At 41.1% G+C, this 18,546-nt stretch overlaps 2 protein-coding genes across 10 annotated transcripts in view; both read right to left on the reverse strand.

Moving 5' to 3' along the window:
• Nucleotides 1–89: 89 nt before the first annotated feature.
• myl2a (myosin, light chain 2a, regulatory, cardiac, slow) lies at nt 90–3,194 on the reverse strand. Its single transcript, XM_079685645.1, has 7 exons — nt 3,146–3,194; nt 2,522–2,614; nt 1,952–2,027; nt 1,107–1,211; nt 943–1,021; nt 714–762; nt 90–504 (listed from the first exon to the last, which is right to left on the reverse strand). Exons 1-7 carry the CDS (start codon nt 3,146–3,148, stop codon nt 400–402), a joined length of 510 nt encoding a protein of 169 aa, XP_079541771.1. The 5' UTR covers nt 3,149–3,194; the 3' UTR covers nt 90–399.
• A 2,113-nt stretch (nt 3,195–5,307) lies between these two features.
• The window catches only part of cita (citron rho-interacting serine/threonine kinase a), a 49,170-nt gene continuing 35,931 nt past the window's right edge, over nt 5,308–18,546 (reverse strand). For 5 of the 9 annotated variants that reach the window (XM_079683082.1, XM_079683078.1, XM_079683079.1 and 2 more), the window contains 17 exons: nt 18,289–18,426; nt 17,212–17,392; nt 17,032–17,123; nt 16,778–16,882; nt 16,417–16,586; nt 16,017–16,061; nt 13,295–13,375; nt 13,025–13,160; nt 12,420–12,559; nt 12,180–12,272; nt 11,968–12,076; nt 11,717–11,845; nt 10,939–11,019; nt 10,755–10,833; nt 9,440–9,622; nt 7,881–8,265; nt 5,308–7,274 (listed from right to left, as the gene is read on the reverse strand). In XM_079683082.1, coding sequence (XP_079539208.1) covers nt 7,251–7,274; nt 7,881–8,265; nt 9,440–9,622; nt 10,755–10,833; nt 10,939–11,019; nt 11,717–11,845; nt 11,968–12,076; nt 12,180–12,272; nt 12,420–12,559; nt 13,025–13,160; nt 13,295–13,375; nt 16,017–16,061; nt 16,417–16,586; nt 16,778–16,882; nt 17,032–17,123; nt 17,212–17,392; nt 18,289–18,426 — 2,171 coding nt within the window. In that variant the 3' untranslated portion in view covers nt 5,308–7,250. The remainder of the gene's footprint in view (nt 7,275–7,880; nt 8,266–9,439; nt 9,623–10,754; nt 10,834–10,938; nt 11,020–11,716; nt 11,846–11,967; nt 12,077–12,179; nt 12,273–12,419; nt 12,560–13,024; nt 13,161–13,294; nt 13,376–16,016; nt 16,062–16,416; nt 16,587–16,777; nt 16,883–17,031; nt 17,124–17,211; nt 17,393–18,288; nt 18,427–18,546) is intronic. The other 4 variants (XM_079683085.1, XM_079683084.1, XM_079683083.1 and 1 more) reach the window with 2 other exon arrangements.

The raw sequence follows: 18,546 nt of genomic DNA on the forward strand, positions 1-18,546 counted from the left end.
ACCTCTTTTACATACTTTATGTACTGTTTGGAAATGTTCCCCATTGTCTTTATCAAATGTTTAAAAATCTGAATGAGAAACAGGCAGTATTTAAAACTTTTATTAGACAAACATTCACAGACCTAACAGTTGGATCAAATACATGGATGGTGTAGTGGAGCGTAGGTAATGGTAAATAAAAAATATTTTGTTTGCCTCAGTTGAATGTAAGAACATACAGGTAGCAGAGAGGAAGCTCATTTTGGTTACTGTCCATTTTTGGGGCCTGTGAACGCACATTTTGTCTTGGGCTCCTGAGTAAGAACTGAGCAGAACGCAGCAAAAACAAAGGGCCTTCACGGGCCAGGTTCAAGTCATGTACGGGCAAAAGATAAACGTTCTATTTGTTGTTGAAAAGGTTTACTCCTGGTCCTTCTCCTCTCCGTGGGTGATGATGTGAACCAGGTTCTTGTAATCCAGGTTTCCTGCCACATCTGGGGGGAATGCAGCGAACATCTGCTCCATCTAACAAAGCAGAAAAACAGATATTAGGACTAACTTTATCAGTGATTTAGCACTTCACCAAAACAACTGATTAGCATTCATAAGGTGTGTGATGATGATTCATTGTTTCTGGCGTGGATCTAGATGATCATCATGTATCTTCCTGTGTTTTATGGACCCACGCTAAAAGCAATCAGACATAATGATGATAATGAGGTTCTACAATATACCTCTTCAGGGGAAAATCGGTCTGCTTGCGTTGTTAGCATCTGTGTAACACTGAATGGGAAAGAGAGACAAAGATACAGCATGAGATGACGAAGCCTGTGCGCACCAGGAGGAAATGTGGCGGTCCAGAGGGAGCCGTACTGGGCTGAATCATTGCACTCAAACTCAGATGCCATTTTAAATTGCGAGTAAAACGCCAACACAACACTCCTCTAAATTAAAATCACTTACTAGTCCTTCTTCAGCGAGCCTTTCGCCTCAGGGTCAAAGACTTTAAAAGCGTTGAGGATGGTCTCCTCTGGATCAGCACCTGGAGACATCAAAACAGTCAGTACTTTTCACAGTTGGATCATGTTTTTTAAATAAATGTACATCTTTAGCCAGTTTGTTCTTACCTTTCAGCTTCTCACCGAACATGGTGAGGAAGACAGTGAAGTTAATTGGGCCGGGAGCCTCTTTGAGCATCTCATCAATCTCTTCCTGTTTCACTTTGACACGTCCTGTGGCACCACACATTCAACATATGAACAACTGAATAAAGCAGATTGAGTTTCTGCTAGGGCAGTAAGAACATACTGATACTGATAGGGAGTGTGGACTGGTACTGGAGAGGGGCCAGTTCTCCTCCTGGGCCACTGCCAAAGTGCCCTTGAGCAAGGCACCTAACCCCCAACTGCTCACTGGCGCCGGCTAGACTGGCTGCCTCCGCTCTGACCTCTCAACTGCATGTGCATGTGTGCATATAACTGTGTGTGTATTTGTATATGTATGTGCATGTTCTAAAAAGTGTGTACTGTGTGTACTATATGACCTGTATAAAAACGCATGTGTGTGTACGACAGAGTGGAAACTGAATTTCCCCCTCGGGGGGTTAATAAAGGTCCATCTTCTTCTTCTTCTATATACTTGAGTACTGGATCTTTGGTTTTGTAATACTTAACAGATTTCTTTATTCGATTTTTTCCAAAAGGTTAACACAAACATGTGATAATTCAGTTTGTATATAAATGATGGTCTGCTCTTTACACCATGAAAGTATTCCTCCAATACATTTAATTGTTAACACTTTATCATTGCCAAATTCTTGACTAAACCAAACCCTTTGTGGCCTCAAGAGAAATATAGATCTTAAGTCCTGTTGAGCTTTAGTCCCTGAACAAACCTCAAACACAATTGTCGTTTATCAATAGTAATGAATAAATCCACAGCACCTTGTAGGACTGGGGGGATGCCAACGTACCTAGAGCAGCAAAAGTGTCCCTCAGGTCGTTCTTGTCGATGAAGCCGTCCCTGTTCTGGTCCATGATAGTGAAGGCCTGAGGGCACATACAAAGTATTGATAAGTGAGAGCAGCCACATGCTTTCAACCCAATTCCCAGAAAGAAAGGAAAATCACATCACATTCTCAGTCTTCCCTTGAATATGTTGTGTGTCCTCTTTAAAGATGAGCACTTTTAAGTATTAATAACCCATGCGCTGAGGTTTATCCCGGCATCCAGGGCATGCCCAGCAGTTTATCTGCAGCTCTAATCACTGCTGACACCGTCTGGATGTCTGAGCGTCACACCAACATACCACCAGGCCAGGGCCAGGGAAACAGACAGGTGGGCATACTACACCGATGAACAATGGCAATGGAAAGATAAAGGAGGACGGAGAGCGGAGAAGAAATAGAAAATGATGTATGTGTTGCTGTGTAAGTATGAGTCATGATCATAATACTCAACATGGTGAGCTGACATGCATATTCATATGTCATTTCTACAATGTGTGAGCAAAATCTTAATTAGCTTGGTTGAGCAGCTTTCACCTCTTTAAACTCCTGGATCTGAGCCTGCTCAAACATGGAGAACACGTTGGAGTTGGCTCCCTCTGCTGTCCTCTTCTTAGCTTTCTTGGGGGCCTTTTTGCACAAAGAAAGAAGAAGAAAAATCTCATGGCAGTTAAGTTAAAACTATACAACAGCAATACAATCGGTTGAATAGCTTTATATCAGGAGGGAAAATACCATAACAAAGTGCATAGACATGAACATTGACTCATTTTAGTATCCTGCATCAGGTCAAACATCGTGATTATTTGTCCTTGAAAAATATAGTGTTATTTGGGATGCATTAAATTAAGGTTGTTGCAATACATCCAATGTGCAGTACACGTTTTTAAGAATGAATCCTCTGCCATGTTAAGCTACTATCCATCCATTGATGTTTTCAAATCAAGCCTCAAACCATCAAACTTGCTATTCATCTCATTACGCTAATGACACAATGTTTCAGTTCAGATTAAGACATATCACACGTTTTAAATGTTTAAAATATAAAGATTAAAGTTTGGAAATATGGCACAGATATAAAAATAAAGTTAGCATCTTTAAAGCCAAATCATGTCCCACATCTGCCATCAGACAGCATCCCACACGCACACAGGGACTTACCATGGCTGAGCAGCTGAGGCTAACAGTGATTTCAGTGAACAATGGGGAGACGGTGGGCGCCCTTTTGTAGTCCCAACCCTCAGCTCCACTGGATGATATTTATAAACTATGTCCTCTTTAGGAAGTGACAGGTAAATGATGCTTCATACAGCACATACAGTATGGCTGCTTGCAAGCGCACACACACAAACACACACATTCGACAAAGAGATTGAAATAACTGGTTAAGAATATCAAGAGCAGACTGAAGGTTAAAACACTTAATGAGGTTAAACTGCCCTGTCCACCGAGCAGTCCAAACTATAGAAAGGTAAGATAATAACAGATTCATGTTTATGTTTTTATATGAAAAATTGTGCTAAAGGCACCCAGGTTTAGCCAAATGGGATGGGGTAAAGTCACAAAAGGAATTTATCTGCATGAATCTGGCAGTTTCGTTTCGGTGGATCAGTTATTGGACCTAAATCTAATAATTTTAAAATAGATAACTATGCCCATTCAAAGTGTGCTTATACTTGTGTGTTCCAGTTCAGTCTTCAAACAATATTAAATGCAGTTTGTCCTCACAATGCATGACATTATATAAGTTAAATATAAGTTAGAAAAATGACGTAGCTGGTGATGATGTAGGTAGAATAATACATATTTTAAATATGGAGTAAAAACTTTTAAAATAAGATTTTAAAATCAACAAACCAAGAGAAAAAGGAAACAGTAAATATTTTTAAACAATTGAATAGATGTGCTTTGAGTGCATTTATGCTCACCTTGAGAAATGCTGAGAAGAAACAAATGTTCATTAAATAATAGATATCTGGTAAAATGTTAACTTGAAGGTTATTTCCCACAAACCAATTCGATAACCTTTGCATAACATTTGAGCTTCAATGTCCCTACTTTCACTAACAAAATCTTTATCACATGTTTTAACATTTTAAAAAGTGTGTGCAAAAATGTCTTGTCTTCCTTCGATTCAAGATGGGTGGAAAGCTCCTTGAGTGCGATTTATTGACCTGTCAGGACTGTTTTACTGCCATCCTTGTTAGTTACATCTCTAACCCTAACCCACACGCTTCATATGTTACAGCCTGCACAGCACACACATACAGTATGTGTCCTCATTTACTCTCTCAATGGTAAATGTATCTGTCCCATTTCATTCATGAAATAGATAAATCACACACATTGTTTCTCACACTATTATTAAAGGAAAAATGATATGAAAAAGAGTTGATACAATAAATCGATTTATAGGTTGATTGAACTTTTGTATCCACCAAACAATTAACTGATATATATAGAAAGCAAGCATCAGATTTGAGGATGATGAAGATAATCATTACGTATGTAGTTTGCACTCTTGTAAAACTAAGCTCGATGTTGTCAACAGCAGAAGGTGCGACATACTCTAGGGAGATCTGCTGACATTGAACACGTTCTTAACAATGTGCGATTACACCATTAACACGTCGTCCGGTGTCACGTGTGGCTCTCAGGTCAAGGAAAGTGACAGTGTGTGAAAATGAGATGAATGGGCCGGGGTGCGGAGGCGATCTATATTTAAAGAGAGGCGCTGAAAGCCTCCCTGCACTCACTGTCACACAAAAGCTGCTGATGAACCAACAACAGATGTCCCTGGCTCTCATCCCGCAGCAGGCTGTGTACATGGAGAGCCAGAAGAGTTATTGTTGCAGATGCTATTGTTGAAAACGTTTTAACCCCTTCAGCTCTTCTCAGTTTTGAGCTGCAGCTACCGGGACAGGAATATGGCAGCGCCGTGATCTGACGTTTAAAAATAGACGACAACACAATGGACGTTGACAAATAGTCATTTCACACACTGAAAAAACTGGAACGTTGACTTTAATTCAATTAAGTCAACAGATTTCAGATAACTGTATCATGTTAGTTGAAAGCAATACTATCAAGTTGAACCCTTATATATTTATTTAAACTAAATAGTATTGCTTTGAACTAACGTAATGCAGTTATGTGAAATCTGTTGACATAATATATTTAATTAAAGTCAACGATTTCAGTTTTTTCAGTGCAGGCAAGCCTGAAGTGTGAGCAGAAAGCACAAAGCCGTTTTCTCTTTTCTCACATGATGGAGCTCTGTGTCTGCACTTAATAATAACTAAACAACACATGAGGAGGCAGAGTTAAAGACAATGGTTATAATATTTAATATTCTGTGACAAAATCTCTACAGGGAACGCTAATAAAACATTTGTTAGCAGACATCAATATCATATCCAGCGTTACGGCATGATGATTCAGGACCATGTGATTAGATACAAATAAAAAAAATGATTGAAAAATATAATAAAATAAGACGGGAAACCCTTTTGTTTAAAGAGTCCCGTATAGAGACCAGTGTAAAGCTTGTGCAATCTGTAGCGTTGGGTGCTTTTTGTTTATCAATTGTGACCAACCTTCTTGGCTTTAATACATTCACGAAGAGTTTAACATATAAGAACCAAAGCTGATCCAGAAAGTTGAGTACACTTCCTGTTGAGGGCCCTGCTGTTAACAGACAACACTGGACAAGTTAACGTGTGGCATCTCATCTGTATGTATTACTGGAAAGCACAAACATGTTGTATTTCTATAGATCAAATTATGATCTATAGAAATAAAAGTCAAGTTTAAGCAGTTTAACAATACAAGTGGATTGTTTTAAGTGTTTTTGTTGGGTTGGGCTGTTGCCAAAGAGTGCCATAAATAAAAGAAAATTGAAGTGTTTATACTCGTGAATTTACTGCGCTAGTATTTTAAAACAAGGGGATATTTTTAAATCACGTGCTTCGTTGTTAAATCTCAGAATAAAAAATATAACCCAAAAGAGACAGAAGCAGAAGACAACACTCTGTTTCATTTCAGATATACATATCCATGCCATTTACGAACCAGGAGAAAAACAAATATTATTTTCATCCACCTTGAACACGTTTGGGTTATATACAGTATTAGGGACGTGGTACAAAAAGAAATGCTCAAGCACTATGTTGAAAGCTTCAGACGTCATCTTTTCCCCCTCCTGTCATATAGTTCAGCACTGAGGTTTTGCCTGTGACAGATGGAAGTGCATACACGATCCAGATACAATCACTCACTTAGTAAAGGATGTTCGGACATATTAAAAGAATACTCATTGGACATTCAAGAGGACACATAATCACTTGTTTTTCTTTAACAAAAATAGACATGGCTTATCCAGCCTTGAAATTCCTTCTCAATATATATAAAATTATGTCTCGTCTATTTACAGTCAGATAGCGTTCTGAAGGATTAGAAAGTCCTGCTGGGGATTGTGGGTAGTGCAGTTTGTTTTAGTGTCGACCTATGTGAGGGCAGACAATGGTGTGTTTGTGTGGTTCTACAGGGCAGGGCGGGTTCTGTTGATTTGTATTGATATTTCTTTGTGCTCCAGCCAAGTCCTGTCAGCTAAAGTAACCGAGGGCAGATTAGCAGATTGATTGAAATCAGCTGATAATGATTGTTTCTTGACATGTCAGCGCAGGACTGAAGCCAGAAACACTATCCTTCCCCGATCTGATGCTACTGTGGACGGAGCTGAGCTGAGACGAGGACGTCGTGTTACTACTACTATTCTGCCATTTTCACTAGTGACTGACTTTTGAAATATTTTAGGCATCGATTTGTGTTGCTACGGCTGTGCTTATTTATTCTTGTCACTGCTGTAAACTGGAACTACCACTGAGTCAGGTCTGAAGTGAAGAACTCATTTTCCCAGATTTTGTGTTGGAAGCAGAAATCCAATCAAATGACTAATCCCTTCTACGGGTGCATCCTCAAATACACTGAAGATGTTGTTGAATATGGCATTTTGTTGACTCGGATGAGCTCTGTGAGAAACATAACCCGATTCTAATGACATCTGTTTATTTCTGTGGTTCTCTCTCTGTTCTGACGGCTACAGTTGTTTTTCCTCTGCGGGTTGTCGGCTTAGAGGTCAGTCAAACTCGTGTGGCAGTGTTTTTCATCATGGATTGGTGACACCCGCACTGGTTCTCTGCTCTCTCCGTTCCCTTTTTACAGAAGATGCTTTTCTCTGTCCGTGTTAGGGGTGGCTCCGCTGTCCTCAAACCGATGATTGGTCCCAAACCTGAGGGAAACAGTCAAAGATAAGGGTTATTAATTAAACATGGAGTAATGGACCACCAAGGAATATTGTTAAAAACTGAACCAAACAAACAAAAGTAGTTCAATATATTTTTAAACATTTTTCATTCAACCATTCCTTTTAAATGTGTATAGAATGTCATAAATATTGTATACGTTCACTTTAAATAAAAACAAACAATAAGGGGGTTCTCTTTTCTTCACTATGTCATTATAGATTTGTAAAAATAAGAGCTTTAAAAATTTACACAGACAACTTAGTTTCCCAATTCCTGGTATTTGCTGTTATTGTACATTTGACAAATGTCTGTTACAATGTCCATACATCCATTTCATGTTCTACTTTAAAAACCGTTTCCTCGTAAGAGCTTTTTTTTTCTTTTTATCAGATATATATATTATTAATTAATGAACATTTGTCTCTTTTCAGCATTTCTCAAGGTGAGCATAAATGTCATCACAGATATTATCAAAGTGGTCACTGACTGTCTCTCTTCCTCAGAGCCACATTGCAAATAACCCGTTGAGTCTCTGCAGCTCTGTGGAGTAGCAGTTGGTTAGAGTAGAATATTCAACAGTAAAAGCGAACCTTGTTGACCTGGTTTATGGGCGTGCGACCGGAGCCAGTGTGAAGCCTTTGGCGCTCTTCGAACCGTCCGGGGGAGCGCTCCCTGCGGACGTCCATCATGCGGCCAGGAGAGCGGTCCATGCGGGGGTCCGCCATGGCCCGGCCCGGAGAGCGCTCTAACCGAGGGTCCGCCATGGCCCCCCGGCCCGGAGACGCCACTATCCGGCTCTCCAGCATCCGGCCGGGCGACTTCTCTCTCTCCAGCGGGCGGCTCGGGGACTTGTCCCGTCTGAACTCTGTGCGGGCCTCTCTGTAGCGGTGGGGGGTCCCGGGGTCTCCGTGAGGATTGCCTGCCAGCCTCTTAGAGATGTGCTCATTGTAGGAGGGGGGGCCGCGCTTGTTAGGGCTGTTAGGGAGGAACCGGGGCACAGAGACGGGAGGGGGGGGGGGTCAAAGGAGGAGGTATTTGTGTCTCTATTGGGTCATGGGCTCTGCTTGGCACGGGTGGGGGGCAGGCAAAGCTGTGTCGAGGATGATGGACTCACAATAAGGTTTATTATTATTGATGCTGAGCACATTGCTCTTAATGGTTTGAATCAACCAATCCACGTGATTTAGTTTGCTGAATGCAGAGATTTCACTTTCAGTTTCAGCACAGTGAGTAACAAAGGCTCAGCTGGTAATGAGATTCAAATTGGCAATCTCAGTCAGAAGTCTTTATTCAACAATGATCTTATTTTACATTTTGAAAGGAGGCCTTTAAGAAAGCAATTATAATTGAGAAAGACGTATCTCAGGATCTGTTACAGATAAAAAAGGAACTTTTCCTCCTGTAAAGAGCAAAACAAAGTCATTACTTCCCTATTTTAAACCCAGATTCAACCTGAAGTCCAGGAGTTCACCATCACCACGTGTGGATGCCAACCTGAGCCCCGCAGAGCCCCATCGACCCTTCAGCAACACCCGTGAAGTAAGAGTGCTAAAATAATGAGGACTAAACCCAAACAAATATAGTAAACAAGATGCTCAGGTAAAGAGAAATAAACACATAAATGCAGATCCGTGTCTCATCTTTGACTTCGTTTTTCCATCTGCAGGATTTATTATTCCCTCAGAATGGTTTTCCTGAGCATCATGAGCGAATGAAGGCACATCATCACTTATTCATCAATAAGTAAATAATGCATGGGTCAATCAAACCCTTTATGGGGTGTCCTAAATTGGTAGTTAAATTCAAGACAGAGTGAATACACAGTTACGGGAATTCATTTGTGCATTCTGTAAATGTATTTATTCATTTCAATGTTTTTGAGCAATAAATATAAATGTGTGTTATTAGATTGGTCCTCCATATGCCTAACATTAAGACAAACTAGGAACGGGAGTCGAACATATTTTCAATACGAGTGTCAATATCCAACCTCTTAAGAATATGTTGCATCTCAGAATGCATGGTGCCTTCAAATGAAGGAGGAAGTTGAAAGTGTATTTTAGGAAAATGTCACCAAACTAAGCCCCAACACCAGAGAGTAGTTTGGTGTGAATGAGTTAATAAAGACAATGTGAGCGTGTTCCCTCACCTGCGCCCGGAGCCGCTCCTCTGCAGCTCCCCCCCGCCCTCCTGGCTCTGGATCAGGTTGCCTTTGCAGCAGATGACCCGCAGTTTGTTCTGGTAGGAGGAGGCCAGGTAGATGGCCCCGGAGGAGATGGCCGGGCCAAGGTAGCGGGGGTTCGGGATGTCCAGGTGAGCGTACGAGTGAGGCCTGGAATAACAAAGATTAGACACTGTTTGCTTAAACCCTTTAGACAAAAAAATTCTAAAATTCTAAATAGTGAAAAATTAAATATAAAATATTTCTAATGTGAACCAAAATATAATACTAAATATTATACAAGTGATTTTTCTTAACCAAAATGGCATAAAAACACATTATTCTAATACGGGTCCTTTTTGACCCACGGGTCCTTTTTGACCCAAAAGGACCTGTATTCGAATAATATGTGTTTTTATGCCATTTTTGTCATTTTGGTTCAGAAAAATCACTTGTATAATATTTAGTATTATATTTTGGTTCAAATTAGAAATATTTTATATTTTTCACTATTTAAAAATGTAGAATTTTTTTTACATGTTGAAGAAAACCGTTTTGAACATATTGTCCCAAAGATATCCGCTATTCTGAGACCCTCACAGTATTCCAGTCCCTTTTCAAAACTCATCTCTTCTCCTCTTGTCTACTCATAGCCCACCCCCCATCAATCCATGCCGGTTGATCAAGTTTGAGTCCTATGGGGTATAGGACTCAAACTTGATAATCCACCATAATCTTCCCTTATATTGTAAAGCGATTTTGAGTCCTTGAAAAGCCTTATAAAAATATAATGTATTATTATTATACTGACAGGTATCAGATCTTGCTGTGTAAAATAATCTTCCTGAGAGGTATCACTTGTGATGTAGTCTGTGTGGTCTACAGTGAATGTGTTCCTGACAGCCACAGGTGACTAGAATCAAAGGTTCCCATAGGATGCCATAGGAAATGCACGCGGGTCATTTTTGACCCACTTATGGAAGCTTGGGGTAGAAATACAAAAACTACAATTTCTTAAAATTTAAATTTAAAATTTGAATGGCATGAAATCCAAAACATGTTTTTTGAGGAATAGCTGGAATATGAAGTGATACAAAAATGTAATTACAAAGATACTTCAAGAAAACCACCTCACTGGGTCAAAAAAGACCCACTTGTGTATCTAAGGGTTAAGAAAATAGAGCAGTGACTGAAATAAATGGGTCTTGTCCACATATTTACTGAGCTATAGCAGTATTGTGAAATTGACTGTTAAATGATGCTGATGCAGTGACACTGACAGACGAGTAGAAGACAATCTCACCCCAGAGCAGCGTGGCCTTGAATCTCAATAACATCCAGAGAGTTGAAGTACGTCACAAACAGATAGGGTTCCCTGTAGGCTGAAATACAAAACACTTCAAATCTAATTGCAAATCATAAATGGAATTTTACAGAGAATAATACATTTCTAAGCGACATTTTAGGAAACTCTGATTTACACTAACCAAATGAGAGAGGCAGTCGGCTCCATTTGATGTCTTCACTTCTACTCCTGCGACCGTACGCATCCACAAACACACCGAACTCTGCGGGAACAAATCCAGGTATCACACAAAATGCAGGGGACAGTTAAAGGTATTGTAATCACTTTTTTAAGTAAAATAGTCTCCTTGTAGGAGAAATGTAGATTTTCCTTGTGTCGAACTGCATATAATAAGGCTGGACAGCGTTATGGACAAAATCAAATCTCACAATATTTTTTACATAAAACCTCAGTGAAGATTTTGTGACACAAAGACAGTGCTTTACCAAAAAGGAAAACATTAAGAGCATTAATATATCGAGCAGCAGGAACCCGCAATTATAAAATGACATTTAAAAAGATTCAAAGACGAAAGCCAAGAGAATCAAAGAAAACTAAAACTAGATAAATCTAATATAGAATAAGACAGGTATTCAATTCAATTATTTAAGTTACAGCAAAGTGTGAAATTGTAGGCTTGACTATTGGTGCTTTACACAAATCAGATTAGCCATACTACGATACCACAAATCTAACACGATATTTCATCTCGATGATATCGATACGGTGCCCGACTTATTTCAAAAAGGTAATAATAATAGATTATATTTATATTGTGCTTTTCTGGAACTCAAAGACGCTTTACAGTTTGAGGGAAGGTAGAACAAACGAGGACAAGCAAAACAAACAAAAACAACAAAAAGATTTGAAATAAAAAGTACCGAACAGATGTGCCGACACAATGAAAGAAACCGTCTTACCATGGAAACAGAGCAGGTATTCGTCCTTCTGTGGAGCCGTGGTGACCTGGATGATGGAGATGGGGAAGCTGTGCGAGGACGCGGCGAAGACGGCTGACGCCAACGTCACGTCGTTTTTATCCAGGAACTCTGTAGAAAGAAATCATCAACTCAGGTGCGAAGTCTCACAAACTTTATCTACCTATTATTTTAAAAATAAGATCCATATATCCAGGATGAAGGTTTGTGTTAACTCTGGCTGTGTGACCGACCTTCCAGCACATACTGCTTCATCTCAATCTCGTAGAACTTGTTGGTGCCGATAATGATGCTGTAGCCGGTGGAGTGGATACAGCTGCAGGGCTCTGATGTCTCAATCTCCTGCAAATACAAACACCACCGTTTCAATCTCATTACTCCCTCAAGGAAACATCTACTTTGTTACACAACACTGCCTTTCCTTAATCTTAAAAGGCACACTCACCTTTCTGATGCAGAACTTATTCAGGCTTTCATTAAGTCGCAGAATTGTAATCTTATTGGGCATAGCAGCACAGATACAGGTCCCATTATCAATCTGTAAAGAAAGAGCAACACCGCGATTCAGCTCGGCAGTAAAATGTCTTCAATCAGACAGCTCTGCTACTGATGTTCAGCTCATTAACTCTGACTAAACAAGTCTGACTTAGGAGGATTTCTCTCCGTGTAACGTCGAGATACCCACCTTTCCAGAGGAGAAGAGGTGGCAGCCCTTCACCGTCTCAAAGATATAAGGGCTGAGGTCGGGTTGAGCCGGGAGGTGGGACTGAGACAGAGACTGCTTCACCTTCTTGATCTCCACCAGACACAAAGCCCTGTCCTCTCCTGGAGGCAAACATCACATTTAGTCCGACACAATGATCTCCTCTGTTAAGAGCAGAAATACTGATTATTATAACATAAAGACTAGAATTAAATACAACATAGGGCTGTACTGAAAATATGTTTTAAAATGTAATAATTGTATTAACTTGCATGTTTATTTATTCCGTCTAAAACAAAAGATTCTGAACAGTGGCAGATGAAGATTAGGCTTAAGTAATATCATTTGAATTATTCCATTTGTAGAAATAGTGGTGGCTGCATTGGATTTCTTCTGATTTATTTGATCCAAACTAGTGTGGTCCAAAGTACAAAGTCTAAATATATTGAAAAGAAACCAGTGATGGTTTCAAAGACTCACAGCATGTTTTATGTAAAGCTAAAATGGGTATTTTTTTTATGTTTAGCTTTTCAAAAACGGACTTATAATTGAGCATAATGGCCTTAATTTGACTTGAATGTACTGACCAGTGATCATCAGCAGCTTGTCGAGCTCCTTCAGGATCTGGATCTGGAAGACGGAAGTCAGCCCGGGGATGTGGGTCAGAGAGTTCTTGATGACGTTCAGAGCGTACAGACCCTCCTCAGAGCCAACCAGCACGATCTGAGGGAAAAGACCATGTGGATCATAAGAGCCTGATAAGTGAAACATGCAGCAGAGAGGTGCAAGGACACACATTTGAGGAGACATCAAAAGTAAGTGATTCCTGACAATGGTTGGGGTTCCTGTCCTTGTACCTGGTCAGTGAGAGGCAGGGTGCAGTTGATGTCCAAACGGTCGTCACCCTCCAGCTTCAGTAGAGAGTTGCCCAGAAGTTTCTATACGACAAGAAGCAGAGAGAGAGAGAGAGAGAGAGAGAGAGAGAGAGAGAGAGAGAGAGAGAGAGAGAGAGACATGGAGCAGAGAGAGAGAGAAAGAGCAACATGGAGCAGAGGGAGAGAGAGACATGGAGCAGAGGGAGAGAGAGAGAGAGGGAGAGACATGGAGCAGAGGGAGGGCGCAGGTTAGGCAGAGCTTTGACAAAACAGCTGCTATAAAGCAAGACATGAGACCCAGCTAAGATGACAGCCAGAAAACCTTTACCAACTCAAACACACATATTTCTGCTTCCTTCACTAATAAGACATGTATTTACCTTGGTTTACTGACATGCTCCGTCCAAAAGAAAAGGCAACAGACTGAATATAAAAAGTCCTGAGAGAAAGCACTAGACATGTAGCAAACATCTGATGATAACCTTTGACAGTTTTCATCACTGCTGCGGATTATTTGTATATACAAAGGATTTTTGGTCGGCCATACAAAGAACTACTTCACAGCAACATTAACAGTCACGAAAGTTATTTATTTTCATTTAAAAAATGCCTTTTTAATGAAGCTGGACAGCTAATTATGATAACTGAATGCAGTGTGAAATAAACTAATTATTGGGATGCAAAAGGGCGGGAACATGAACAACATGAACTAGGCCATCATTTATTTTGTATTTGAGCATTGGGTAAGTAAGTAGGACTACTAAGTATGTAAGTACAGGGACAGTAACGCTGCGTCCACAGGGAAGCGTGTGTTGAAGCTTGCCGGCGGGCGTGTCTGAAGCTCGACCAACAACCAATCATATGAATCTCCCGCACCGGACACACAAGCACGCGGTTTGATTGGCTACAGCAGGCGTTAAGCCCTCTGCTCTGGCTCCCTTGAGCTTAGACAAAAATAAGAAGGAAATAAAATAAAAGTATTTGTAGGACTATTTATATTTTGTTGCATGGTGGAAAATGTTTCGTATCTTGTATTTTGAGGTGATACTGTGACACATAAATAAAAAACAAAACGGTTTTAATTAGGTCAACTAAAATATGCATCCTGCTAAGGTCCCGTGCCAGCGCCTTTTCTTGCAGGCGAATATGAGCCTGGCTCGATGAGCGAAAAGTATCGGAGGAACACAGAGGGTTTAATACAGCGTGGTTAGAGTTATCTGCTTTCACAGCAAACGATGCTTTGATATGTGGAGAGAAGTTCTCAAAGGTGCTGCAGCCTTTACGTATTGGAAAAAAAACGGAAGAGGAAGACAGCCGACGATCTTCAGTCATAATTCAATCACCTAACTCTTTTTAGGGTGCAGCTAAAGGACTCCCCAAGTGCTGTGTTTAATTCACTTTAAAGTAGGCCTGTGTATATTTTTTTATAAGAGTTCTTTGTTTATTATTAGAGGTAAACAGTTTTCTATAATTTAATGAATAATAAATGCAAAAAAACTGTAGTTTTTGTCTATGATGTAACAATATATACAACTTTATAAGCTATCAAACGATCAAATATGTTTTGCGGCTCTAGACAAAAAGAAGTGTTGGAAAAGGGGGCAAAATGGCTCTTTTGGTCAAAAAGTTTGCAGACCCCTGGGCTAGAGCTTGTACTGGCGTATGATTTGATTGGCTGATGCTTCCGTCGAAGCTTGAAAAGTTGAACTTTTCTCAACTTTTGAAGCGAGCAACGGAGGCAAAGCGACGCAACGGAACCGTGTGGACGGGCCGTAAGCACCTCACCCACTGGCTCATTTCCTATTTTTCTACAATAACACAGAGTCTGTGTGCATGTTTCGTTGATCCGAGACCAGCTAGGGCACACGTTTCATTGGATGGAAATGAACTTGTGGCATTTCAATGCATATGACACATGAACCCCTTGAATGCTGTCACAACATGACAATGCCCTTGTGCATTAAGGTGCTGTGCTGCAATACTTTTTTGTAATCCTTTGTCGGAAACCAGAGCCCAGTCTGCTCCGATTGGTTAGCTGTCGGCTCTCTTGTGATTGGTCAACCACTCAAAGATGTCCCGCCTCTAGCTTATCACTATAATGAATATGAGTGCTAGCCAATGGAAACGAGAAGTCCAATGGTGGCATTTCAGGCAAGGGGGGGGGGGGATGTGTGTGGGAGAGAAACTCCCTCTGGAGGGAACTTTGGGATATTTGCCTTTGCAGAGCATTAACATGCACAGAAACCTATATAACGCACTACAGGTAATAGAAAAGTAACACTACTTAACTTAAACAAAGGAATGGGAAGGTGCTCCCAAAAAACCCAGCAATAACACACGACCACCAACAGCAGAAGCCTGCAGACTGAAGGAATGTGTGCATGTGTCTGTCGTGTTTCAGTAAGGAGGGCTAAAGCAGTGCATGGCTTTTTGCAAGAGCATGCATGACATCGAATATGACACACCGAGCCATAGCTGCACAGCGGGGCCTCTTCTCACCGATGCAATATGCAGGTTTATGAGGGTATGGTTTCATTGCTGTGATCACAGGGCAGTTACTTCTTCATCACATGTGGCCCTGCACTGCACAGCATGTGTGTTGTAACTTGTATGTGTGTGTTGAATGCGTAGATGTGTGCAGCGACTGCATGCTCAGCCGGTCGATGGACTGAAGCCCAAGCATTCGTGCAGCTACTTACTGTACCTGAACCAGAGGGGATAGGTTCTTCTGCCTTTTAGAAGCACCTGCCTATAATATGATCCACACGCACAATATAATCACATCAACAGAGACGATGAAAACACAAATACAAGACGTGGATGTTGAGAACATGCAGAGAGAGAAAGAAGAGGGAGGGAGAGAAAACGGAGTGAAGGCACTGGCTGATGTTTAATGGAGGCATTCAATATATTTTTACCCAATATATTTACACAATACATCCACCCTTTGATAAAGTTAATATTCAAAATGTGCAGAAGAAGTGAGTTTCATCTCGTATAAAGGAGACACTGAGCTGTCTTTCTTAAACATCCGATTCGCACATTATGAACCATATCAGGCCTGACACAAGCTTAAGAAATACCAACACACGCACACTACTTACAGCATCAGAATCCACTTTGTCTTTAGACCCCCGGCTGCCGGCCACCACAGACTCCAGGACAGCCACCCAGCGCTGCTTGTCAGGGAAGCTGGGAGCCATGAAGTAGATGGACTGGCCCGGCCAGCAGGTGGTGTGTGGATGGGACTCCAGCTTCAACACATACGGTATGTCTGCGTACAAAGAGAGACTGGTTGGCTAACAGCTTCCTTTCACAGCTGAGCAGAACTGTCACCATTCTGTTTGTATTTGGAGATTCAAAGTATAGATTGGACATGTGGATAACATTTTGGGAGAGGATGATACACGTAAACCATACAAAAGGCTGAGTGCAGCAGGATTAGGAGGTTTATTGATGGAGTACCTGACTTGGCAGTGTTGATGAGCTCGGAGGCTCCGACAGCTCCATGAACCGTCACCTCTCCGTCAGGCAGACACAGCTCAAACTCCTCCTCCACTGTGATATAGTCTAGAAGAAAAACAACACATGCTGTTTTTATTGGATACTGCTATATAGATCTACATGGGAAAATAAAGATCATTATAATCTGTCTAATAAAGAAATGGCAGAATAATAGCAATGATAGCTTTAATAGCCATTTAAAGTGAAGTACTGACCTTCTCTGGGCTCAGTTTCATAAATAGATATTTTAGTTCCATCAAGCACAACGTATTTCCTCTCCCAGCCCTGCTGACCACGCTTTCCATTTCTGTGTGAGCAAACACAAGCACCCTACTGTAAACAAACATATGTTTCATGGCCAGTATTGCAGTAAAGGACTGAGGGATAAAAGGTACCTGGGCTGCTTCATCCATCCCTCCAAGCGAACATGGCCACTGGCCTCTTTGACCTGCAGTGCAGGAGAGTTGGCCTTTTCCCGGCACAGCGCCTCTGAGAAGTGAGTGGCATACTCAGCTGGCAGACCGCAGGTGGCCGGGAGACATGGGGAGCATTTAGGGTGACACAGGGTGTTGCATTCTAGAGAGGGGGGGATCAAAACGATTATTAGTGTTTCTTAAAAAATACTTGTATCCAGAGTTTGACATTGATGGAGTTCATATGACAATGGTGAAAGATAGTTGAGATGTTTTGAATAGGGTTTGTAGGGAAGTTTTCTGGTGTACCGCTGCTGTAATTGTGTGACTTAAAGGTAGGTAAGAATGGAGAAACCAGCTCGAGTGCGCTAGAATTTGAAACTACACAACCGAAAAAAATCTGCCCCTTCCTTCAGACTTCCTTACAGAGCCCCTCCTCCAACACACACCAACGCACACATGACCAATGAGGGCACGAGATAAGTTTGATCACAGATGGAAGGCTGACAGGCAGGTAGGCCATCCAGTTATTTTAGCTGGGCCGGCTCAGATGATTGACCGTAATTTTTACAGTACCACGTATTCAAAAGATTTTTTATGTATTTATTGTCAAAGCATTTAATGTATTCATTGCTATCGGGATGTTAAGAGCATTCCATGGAATATAACAAAAACTGTTTCTGAAGTGAATTACCGACCCCACCTTTAAGTGTTTTTGAAGGGAGGCTTAGTATGGATTCAACCAAGACACATACTAACATAAAGACACTAACCAATAGAGGCAGCAATAGATCACAAACGTCTAAAATACTGTTTTTGTCAAAGGAAGTCTGGTTGCTTTGAATGATGCATAGATAACGGCTTCAATTCCCTTTCAGAAAGGCCGTCTGACCACAAGGTAAAATGGTGAAAATATCCCTCTGTGCGTTAGTCAATGACTATGGATAAGTAGCCGATACATCCCCACTTTAAATATCAGAAAGTTCCGTCTCAAAGATCATTCGTCCTCTGAAATATCTTGGTATTCAGTGCTGCCAGCTACAGTGCAAGAAAACAAACCTAGACAAGTGGCAGCCTGCCGTCCGAAGTGAACGGTGTCCAGGCAGACGGTGCACTTGGCAGCCCTCATGTTGAGGCCCACGGTGAAACGGTGTGGGATGTTGTGGTGCATTCTCTCTTTCACACGTCGGCCAAACTCTGCAAATGTAAGAAGAAGAAGGAGAAATGAGCAGTGATAGGAGTCAGTGAAAGAGAAACAAGTCGCCAGGATATTTCTCAAGTGCTTAAGACCCCGTTTACAAGAGGACGATACGGGTT

Source organism: Notothenia rossii, assembly GCF_949606895.1.
Source record: "Notothenia rossii genome assembly, chromosome: 5".
NCBI lineage: Eukaryota > Metazoa > Chordata > Actinopteri > Perciformes > Nototheniidae > Notothenia > Notothenia rossii.

Excerpts from the sequence above, each read along its gene's own strand:
- myl2a (XM_079685645.1), bottom strand. Across the intron at positions 2,028-2,521 it reads AGATCCAGGAGTTTAAAGAG|GCCTTCACTATCATGGACCA; the intron begins GTGAAAGCTGCT and ends ATGTGCCCTCAG. Across the intron at positions 1,212-1,951 it reads GGACACTTTTGCTGCTCTAG|GACGTGTCAAAGTGAAACAG; the intron begins GTACGTTGGCAT and ends GTGGTGCCACAG.